Source organism: Ascaphus truei, unplaced genomic scaffold (assembly GCF_040206685.1).
Source record: "Ascaphus truei isolate aAscTru1 unplaced genomic scaffold, aAscTru1.hap1 HAP1_SCAFFOLD_2560, whole genome shotgun sequence".
In the NCBI taxonomy this organism is placed as follows: domain Eukaryota; kingdom Metazoa; phylum Chordata; class Amphibia; order Anura; family Ascaphidae; genus Ascaphus; species Ascaphus truei.
Window position 1 is genome coordinate 25753 of NW_027455493.1, and position 10267 is coordinate 36019.

General features: G+C 52.8%; 1 protein-coding gene across 1 annotated transcript; it reads left to right on the top strand.

Annotated features, from left to right (window-relative positions):
• Positions 1-204: 204 nt before the first annotated feature.
• LOC142481350 (uncharacterized) lies at positions 205-3790 on the top strand. The gene is made up of 2 exons (XM_075582817.1): positions 205-2417; positions 3259-3790. The coding sequence occupies exon 1, from the start codon at positions 205-207 to the stop codon at positions 2044-2046; it is 1842 nt and encodes a 613-aa protein (XP_075438932.1). The 3' UTR covers positions 2047-2417; positions 3259-3790.
• The last annotated feature ends 6477 nt before the right edge of the window (positions 3791-10267 follow it).

Here is a 10267-nt window from a genome sequence, read left to right on the forward strand (position 1 = left end):
ATTCTATCCTAGCTGGGCAAAAGGCCATAATCTAGAAGTGTTCCACCAAAAAATCCAGGAAGACTTTGACAAACTGACCTCAGGTACGACAAAGATAACGAAGAACAATTTAACACTAAAAGAGAAAATCGCTTTGCAAAACTTAGAGAAAGATAAGGATATCATATTCAAACAAGCAGACAAAGGGGGGGGGGGATTGTCATTATGGACACTGAATATTATAAGGGAGAAGCAGAGAGGATATTATCTGACGACATCACCTATGCACGTCTTAAGACGAATCCGCATAAAGAATTCTGTATAGAATTCCTCACCCTACTAGACAAAGGCAGTACAACAGGAGTCCTAAATGAAAAAGAATACGACTATTTAAATATAAAATTCCCAGTTATGCCGATATTTTATTTTTTACCCAAAATACATAAGGATATTAAAGCACCACCAGGGAGACCCATCATCTCTGGGATAGGCTCACTCACGTTGCGACTATCGGAATATATAGATGGTTTTCTACAACCATATGTTGCGGAGATGCGGTCCTATCTAAGAGATACCACGCAAATTCTTAATGTATTAGAACAGGTAATTTGGCAAGATGACTACAAAATCTGCACTTGTGATGTAACTTCATTATACACATCCATAAAACACGACGATGGAATTGAAGCCATCAATAGGACATTAACAAAAGACCCAACTGTTAAAATAGAACAAAGACGCTTCATTTTAGAAAGTATCAATTTTATTCTGAAGCATAACCTTTTTAAATTTGATGGAACATATTTCCTACAAAAATGTGGCACAGCGATGGGTACGAAATTCGCACCAAGTTATGCCAATCTGTTCATGGACAATTGGGAGACCGATACCATCTGGTCAGAGCATGAATTTGGTGCGGATCTCGTGCTATGGCGAAGATACATCGATGATGTGTTTTTCATCTGGAAAGGTAGTAGTGAAAACTTGAACCATTTCTTAAACTATATTAATACTAATGAGAGGAACTTGGCTTTTACAACTTGCATAGGAAATAACACGGTAGACTTCTTAGACCTTACTATTTACATAGAAGACACCAAACTAAAGACTAAAACTTTCTTCAAAAAAGTGGACTGTAACAACTACCTACTTAACACTAGCTGCCACCACAAAAAATGGTTAAAGAACATACCCCCAGGACAGTTTCGTCGAATTAGGAGAAACTGTAGCGATGACCATATTTATAGGGAACAATCCAATATTCTTAAGAAGCGTTTCATTGCTAAAAACTATGATAACGATAAGATGGATATAGCAATAAGAGAAGTAGGGGAGCTCGAACGTATTGAAATCCTTAAAACTAATCCACCTAAACCCAAAGAAGAGTTCAGCATCGCTTTCTTAACACAGTTTAGTCAGGATGCAGGAAGCATACAACAGATCCTGAATAAACACTGGCATCTCCTACTGGGAGACCCCACCCTGAAAGAGTACCTCCCAGAAAAACCGAAAGTCATCTATAAAAGGGCAGATAACATCAAAAGAAAGTTAGCACCAAGCCTCTTTAGAATGGAGAATAGAACAACAGGCCAGGACTCAAACTGGCTACAAACAGCCAAAGGTTTCCATAGATGTAATACATGCAAAGCATGCAAACAGGGAAGTAAGGAAAAAATTCAGTTCAGCTCTAATACAACAGGAGAACAGTTCAAAACCGGCAGCTTCATTAATTGCAAATCAGAATTCGTAGTCTACCTTTTAAACTGCCCCTGTGGACTCCAATATGTAGGGCGCACCAGTCGACCCCTGCGGGTGCGTATTTTGGAACACCTAGGGAATATCAGACGGAAACTAATGACACATAGTGTCTCTAAGCATTTCGCACTACATCACCAAGGAGATCCGTCGGGCCTTGAATTTAGGGGCATTGAAGTAGTCCCCCCACATTGGAGGGGAGGCGACAGACTGACATCTCTATCAAGAAAAGAAACGTTTTGGATCTACAAATTGAAAAGCCTGGTACCCACAGGCCTCAATGTAGAGATAGACATTGCAGCCTTTCTCTGAACACCCATCAATCTGCTCCAAATCCCCCATTTGTAAACAATTTTTAAACAACTTTTATTTTTTAATATTTTATAAACATCTACTATTCTATAACATCTACTATTTTATTTTATTAAATTTCATTTACATCTACCTCTTTGTTTTAACACACACTGATCCACTTCCTCTCCAATCTCCAATAGGGCGCACGTCCCAAATATGAATCTACCTCGAACCAACCCTTGAGGACCAGAAATGATGCATACCATCGCGACAACCTCTGCAACCTGAATTGAAGTTAGAAAGGAGTTATGAAGAATCTGGACTATACGTTTTGAACATTTTGAACTTTTTCACCACATGAGAGCTCCGCGTCGAAATCACCTATACAAGTATTTTTCTAATATCAAATGTCTGTGTAAACCCATGCTCATGCATATTTGATATACTCTCGTCATCCGCTGGAATATACTTTTGCAATATATTTTAAACAATGACTCTACACTTAACTGAATACCGCACTATCCACAGTGTGGTAGAGATAATATTAGGGTTTTGAAGTAGCAATTTCGATATGCGGCCACTTGGTGGCAGCATTGTATTACAAATGAAATATCTTTTAACTAACACGGAGATATTGAGTGGTACATTTTAGATAGCTGAATGAGGAAACCAAGATTTTGGGTGTCTAGGTTGTTCTACCCTTATGTCAGATGTAGTGGCTATAAACAGTTAAGGTTTTTTAACCATCTTGATAATAATAATATTATATTTTTTCCGTCAAATATGTAATTCGTTATAACTTTTGTCACATAAATATATTTTTTGCTGTAATACACTCTGGCACATTTTTAAGTTACTTTAAAGGGATGTGTGCCACACTACCAAGATTGCTTAACTTTTACCATTAGGTTATGACAGTGTTGAGGTAATTTTCACATCCAGCCACATGGTGGCACTATTGTTTTACATATGTAAAGATTTTAACCAACAGAGAATGGTTTTAAAAATACTGCACACGGAGGAACTAAAAGATTCCAAATCACACAAATACCCCAATCAAATTCCAATTTCCACCGTTTTTTATTAAACTTAAAATGCTTCTAAGGACAAATACAATGATCATCTCTAAGTATTTTTTAAAATGTAGTTTTTATAATGTATTGATTTATTTTAATATATGCTTATCTAATTTTAATATATGCTTATCTAACCCATTATTTATATTTACAGGCACATCTCACTATCCCTGACATTAGGGGCTTCCAAAGGTAGCTCCTATAAAGAGATATAACCGTCTAAATTTAAACCATGCCCTTAATCCAGGTGTTTCTCCAATTAAACTAATGGGGGCACCTATAAATGCAGCACACAATGAGCATCCGGCAGGAACCTGACAAAGCTTATTGCGAAACGCGTAGTTCCCTGCCGGAGCTCATTGACAGAGGGACCCAGCACACTGCAGGACATCCGGTTCAGATCCCCCTTTCCGGTTCCGCTGCCGGACGCGCCAGTTGGAGCAAAAAACGGAGGAGGAGATCGTGCAGGAGTGCTCTGAGCGGATGATGCTGGGCAAGTGATTTTGTATATTCGTTTAGTGTGAGAGTCCTTTTTTGTGTTTGCTTCAGTACATCACATACTGTTTAGTTCATTGTGTTATCGTGTCATATATTGTTTTATACCTTTTAAGCACCACAACATGTATGCATAGTGTATGCACATGTCTTCACTGTTAACCCATTAAAGACCTTTTAATTCATTTTGACTTTTGGTTTGCACATTGCTTTTTGGTCATTTGGGATACGGGGAGAGGAGACACTCACACACCACACCCATCGGGGGACAACTCTGCTGAAACAACAGGACACCATCCATACAGGACATTACCCTCTGAGGGCAAGGACTCACATCAGGCCGTGTGAGTTTAATGTATATCTGAGACTCCAGTATATGAGTCTGTATTTACCCACACCAGTCAGCGTTGAGGGAGAGTCACCACACAAGCCCGTGTGAGTCACTGGATCCATATATTCTATGTATTCTGTGATTAGTTAGTGGGAACCCACCATCCATCCCACCACCGTCCACTCCTACCCCACCCCCCTACTCCCCCTTCCCACTCCCCCCCTCCCCTTTTTTTCCCCCCAATCCCCCAATGTGGACATGATACACTAATATCGTGTTTTATTCTTTTATTCTAGTCACCCCGTCACCCCAGTCAGTCACCCCGTCACCCCCCCCCCCCAGTCAGTCACCCCCCCCCCCAGTCAGCCACCCCCCCCAGTCAGTCAGCCCCCCCCCCAGTCCGTCATGCCTCCCCCCCCCCCAGTCAGGCCACCCCCCCCAGTCAGTCACCCCCGCCCCAGTCAGTCACCCACCCTCTCTCTCTCTCTGTGTATCACCCACCCTCTGTGTGTGTCACCCACCGTTTCTCCCCTCTGTGTCTCCCCCCTCTGTCTCTCCACTCTCTCTCCCCCCACACTCTCTCACCCCCACACTCTCTCTCTCACCCCCACACTCTCTCTCCCCCCCACACACTCTCCTCCCCCCCCACACTCTCTCCCCCCCACACTCTCTCCCCCCCACACTCTCTCTCTCCCCCCCACACTCTCTCTCTCCCCCCACACTCTCTCTCTCTCTCCCCCCACACTCTCTCTCTCTCCCCCCACACTCTCTCTCTCCCCCCCACACTCTCTCCCCCCCACTCTCTCTCTCTCCCCCCCCACTCTCTCTCTCTCCCCCCCCACACTCTCTCTCTCCCCCCCACACTCTCTCTCTCCCCCCCACACTCTCTCTCTCCCCCCCCACACTCTCTCTCCCCCCACACTCGTCTCCCCCCCACACTCTCTCTCCCCCCCACACTCTCTCCCCCCACACTCTCTCTCTCCCCCCCACACTCTCTCTCTCTCTCCCCCACACTCTCTCTCTCTCCCCCACACTCTCTCCCCCCCACACTCTCTCCCCCTCACACTCTCTCCCTCCCCCCCACACTCCCTCCCTCTCCCCCCCACATTCCCTCCCTCTCCCCCCACACTCTCTCTCTCCCCCCCACACTCTCTCTCTCCCCCCCCACACTCACTCCCTCTCCCCCCCACACTCACTCCCTCTCCCCCCCACACTCTCTCTCTCCCCCCCCACACTCTCTCTCTCCCCCCCCACACTCTCTCTCTCCCCCCCCACACTCTCTCTCTCCCCCTCACACTCTCTCCCTCTCCCCCCCCACTCTCTCCCCCCCCACACTCTCTCCCCCCCACACTCTCTCCCCCCCACACTCTCTCCCCCCCACACTCTCTCCCCCCCACACTCTCTCCCCCCCACACTCTCTCCCCCCCACACTCTCTCCCCCCCCACACTCTCTCCCCCCCCACACTCTCTCCCCCCCCACACTCTCTCCCCACCCACACTCTCTCCCCACCCACACTCTCTCTCTCCCCCACACTCTCTCTCTCCCCCACACACTCTCTCTCTCTCCCCCACACACTCTCTCTCTCGCTCTCTCTCCCACGCGCGCTCTCCCACGCGCTCTCTCCCCCACACACTCTCTCTCTCCTCCACACACTCTCTCTCTCCCCCACACACTCTCTCTCTCCCCCACACTCTCTCTCTCCCCCGCACACTCTCTCTCTCCCCCCCACACTTTCTCTCTCCCCCCCACACTTTCTCTCTCCCCCACACTCTCTCCCCCACACTCGCTCTCTCTCCCCCACACTCGCTCTCTCTCCCCCACACTCTCTCTCGCTCTCTCTCTCCCACGCGCGCTCTCTCTCCCACGCGCGCTCTCTCTCCCACGCGCTCTCTCTCCCACGCGCGCTCTCTCCCACGCGCTCTCTCTCTCCCACGCTCTCTCCCCTACGCTCTCTCTCTCTCCCCCACACACTCTCTCTCTCTCCCCCACACTCTCTCTCTCTCTCCCCCACACTCTCTCTCTCTCTCCCGCACACACTCTCTCTCCCCCCCACACTCTCTCTCTCCCCCCCACACTTTCTCTCTCCCCCCCACACTTTCTCTCTCCCCCACACTCTCTCTCTCCCCCACACTCTCTCCCCCACACTCTCTCCCCCACACTCTCTCTCTCTCCCCCACACTCTCTCTCTCCCCCACACTCTCTCTCTCTCCCCCCACACTCTCTCTCTCTCCCCCCCACACTCTCTCTCCCCCCACACTCTCTCTCTCTCTCCCCCACACTCTCTCTCTCTCTCCCCCACACTCTCTCTCTCTCCCCCACACTCTCTCTCTCTCCCCCACACTCTCTCTCTCTCCCCCACACTCTCTCTCTCTCCCCCACACTCTCTCTCTCTCCCCCACACTCTCTCTCTCCCCCACACTCTCTCTTTCCCCCACACTCTCTCTCTCCCCCACACTCTCTCTCTCCCCCACACTCTCTCTCTCCCCCACACTCTCTCTCTCCCCCACTCTCTCTCTCTCTCCCACACTCTCTCTCTCTCGCCCCCACGCTCTCTCTCGCCCCCACGCTCTCTCTCTCACCCACACTCTCTCTCTCTCTCACCCACACTCTCTCTCTCTCACCCACACTCTCTCTCTCTCACCCACACTCTCTCTCTCTCGCCCCCACACTCTCTCTCACCCACACTCTCTCTCTTTCCCCCACACTCTCTCTCTCTCCCCCACACTCTCTCTCTCCCCCACACTCTCTCTCTCCCCCACACTCTCTCTCTCCCCCACACTCTCTCTCTCTCCCCCACACTCTCTCTCTCCCCCACACACTCTCTCTCCCCCACACACGCTCTCTCGCTCTCTCGCTCTCTCTCCCACGCGCGCTCTCTCTCCCACGCGCTCTCTCCCCCACACACTCTCTCTCTCTCCCCCACACACTCTCTCTCTCTCCCCCACACACACTCTCTCTCTCTCCCCCACACACTCTCTCTCCCCCACACACTCTCTCTCTCTCTCCCGCACACTCTCTCTCTCCCCCCCACACTTTCTCTCTCCCCCCCACACTTTCTCTCTCCCCCACACTCTCTCTCCCCCACACTCTCTCCCCCACACTCGCTCTCTCTCCCCCACACTCTCTCTCGCTCTCTCTCCCACGCGCGCTCTCTCTCCCACGCGCGCTCTCTCTCCCACGCGCGCTCTCTCTCCCACGCGCTCTCTCTCTACCACGCTCTCTCCCCCACGCTCTCTCTCTCTCCCCCACACACTCTCTCTCTCTCCCCCACACTCTCTCTCTCTCCCGCACACTCTCTCTCTCTCCCGCACATTCTCTCTCTCCCCCCCCACACTTTCTCTCTCCCCCCCACACTTTCTCTCTCCCCCCCACACTTTCTCTCTCCCCCACACTCTCTCTCCCCCACACTCTCTCCCTCCCCCACACTCTCTCTCTCTCCCCCACACTCTCTCTCTCTCCCCCACACTCTCTCTCTCCCCCGCACACTCTCTCTCTCCCCCCCACACTTTCTCTCTCCCCCCCACACTTTCTCTCTCCCCCACACTCTCTCCCCCACACTCGCTCTCTCTCCCCCACACTCGCTCTCTCTCCCCCACACTCTCTCTCGCTCTCTCTCTCCCACGCGCGCTCTCTCTCCCACGCGCGCTCTCTCTCCCACGCGCTCTCTCTCCCACGCGCGCTCTCTCCCACGCGCTCTCTCTCTCCCACGCTCTCTCCCCCACGCTCTCTCTCTCTCCCCCACACACTCTCTCTCTCTCCCCCACACTCTCTCTCTCTCTCCCCCACACTCTCTCTCTCTCTCCCGCACACACTCTCTCTCCCCCCCACACTCTCTCTCTCCCCCCCCACACTTTCTCTCTCCCCCCCACACTTTCTCTCTCCCCCACACTCTCTCTCTCCCCCACACTCTCTCTCTCCCCCACACTCTCTCCCCCACACTCTCTCTCTCCCCCACACTCTCTCTCTCTCCCCCACACTCTCTCTCTCCCCCACACTCTCTCTCTCTCCCCCCACACTCTCTCTCTCTCCCCCCACACTCTCTCTCCCCCCACACTCTCTCTCTCTCTCCCCCACACTCTCTCTCTCTCTCCCCCACACTCTCTCTCTCTCCCCCACACTCTCTCTCTCTCCCCCACACTCTCTCTCTCTCCCCCACACTCTCTCTCTCTCCCCCACACTCTCTCTCTCTCCCCCACACTCTCTCTCTCCCCCACACTCTCTCTTTCCCCCACACTCTCTCTCTCCCCCACACTCTCTCTCTCCCCCACTCTCTCTCTCTCTCCCACACTCTCTCTCTCTCGCCCCCACGCTCTCTCTCGCCCCCACGCTCTCTCTCTCACCCACACTCTCTCTCTCTCTCACCCACACTCTCTCTCTCTCACCCACACTCTCTCTCTCTCGCCCCCACACTCTCTCTCACCCACACTCTCTCTCTTTCCCCCACACTCTCTCTCTCTCCCCCACACTCTCTCTCTCTCCCCCACACTCTCTCTCTCCCCCACACTCTCTCTCTCCCCCACACTCTCTCTCTCCCCCACACTCTCTCTCTCTCCCCCACACTCTCTCTCTCCCCCACACACTCTCTCTCCCCCACACACTCTCTCTCGCTCTCTCGCTCTCTCTCCCACGCGCGCTCTCTCTCCCACGCGCTCTCTCCCCCACACACTCTCTCTCTCTCCCCCACACACTCTCTCTCTCTCCCCCACACACACTCTCTCTCTCTCCCCCACACACTCTCTCTCTCCCCCACACACTCTCTCTCTCCCGCACACTCTCTCTCTCCCCCCCACACTTTCTCTCTCCCCCCCCACACTTTCTCTCTCCCCCACACTCTCTCTCCCCCACACTCTCTCCCCCACACTCGCTCTCTCTCCCCCACACTCTCTCTCGCTCTCTCTCCCACGCGCGCTCTCTCTCCACGCGCGCTCTCTCTCCCACGCGCGCTCTCTCTCCCACGCGCTCTCTCTCTACCACGCTCTCTCCCCCACGCTCTCTCTCTCTCCCCCACACACTCTCTCTCTCTCCCCCACACTCTCTCTCTCTCCCGCACATTCTCTCTCTCCCCCCCACACTTTCTCTCTCCCCCCCACACTTTCTCTCTCCCCCCCACACTTTCTCTCTCCCCCACACTCTCTCTCCCCCACACTCTCTCCCTCCCCCACACTCTCTCTCTCTCCCCCACACTCTCTCTCTCTCCCCCACACTCTCTCTCTCCCCCACACTCTCTCTCTCTCCCCCCACACTCTCTCTCTCTCCCCCCACACTCTCTCTCTCTCCCCCCACACTCTCTCTCCCCCACTCTCTCTCTCTCTCTCCCCCACACTCTCTCTCCCCCACACTCTCTCTCTCTCCCCCACTCTCTCTCTCCCCCACACTCTCTCTTTCCCCCACACTCTCTCTCTTTCCCCCATACTCTCTCTCTCCCCCACACTCTCTCTCTCCCCCACACTCTCTCTCTCCCCCACACTCTCTCTCTCCCCCACACTCTCTCTATCTCGCCCCCACACTCTCTCTCTCTCGCCCCCACACTCTCTCTCGCCCCCACGCTCTCTCTCTCTCTCTCACCCACACTCTCTCTCTCTCTCACCCACACTCTCTCTCTCTCACCCACACTCTCTCTCTCACCCACACTCTCTCTCTCACCCACACTCTCTCTCTCACCCACACTCTCTCTCTCACCCACACTCTCTCTCTCCCACACTCTCTCTCTCTCTCCCACACTCTCTCTCTCTCTTCCCCACACTCTCTCTTCCCCACACTCTCTCCCCCACTCTCTCTCTCCCCCTCTCTCTCTCTCGCCCCCACACTCTCTCTCTCCCCCACACTCTCTCTCTCCCCCACACTCTCTTTCTCCCCTACACTCTCTTTCTCCCCCACACTCTCTCTCTCCCACACTCTCTCTCTCTCCCACACTCTCTCTCTCCCCCACACTCTCTCCCTCCCCCACACTCTCTCTCTCTCCCCCACACTCTCTCTCTCTCCCCCACACTCTCTCTCTCTCCCCCACACTCTCTCTCTCTCCCCCCACACTCTCTCTCTCTCCCCCCACACTCTCTCTCTCTCCCCCACACTCTCTCTCTCTCCCCCCACTCTCTCTCTCTCTCTCCCCCACACTCTCTCTCTCTCCCCCACTCTCTCTCTCTCTCCCCCACTCTCTCTCTCTCTCCCCCACACTCTCTCTTTCCCCCACACTCTCTCTCTTTCCCCCATACTCTCTCTCTCCCCCACACTCTCTCTCTCGCCCCCACACTCTCTCTCGCCCCCACGCTCTCTCTCTCTCTCACCCACACTCTCTCTCTCTCTCTCACCCACACTCTCTCTCTCTCACCCACACTC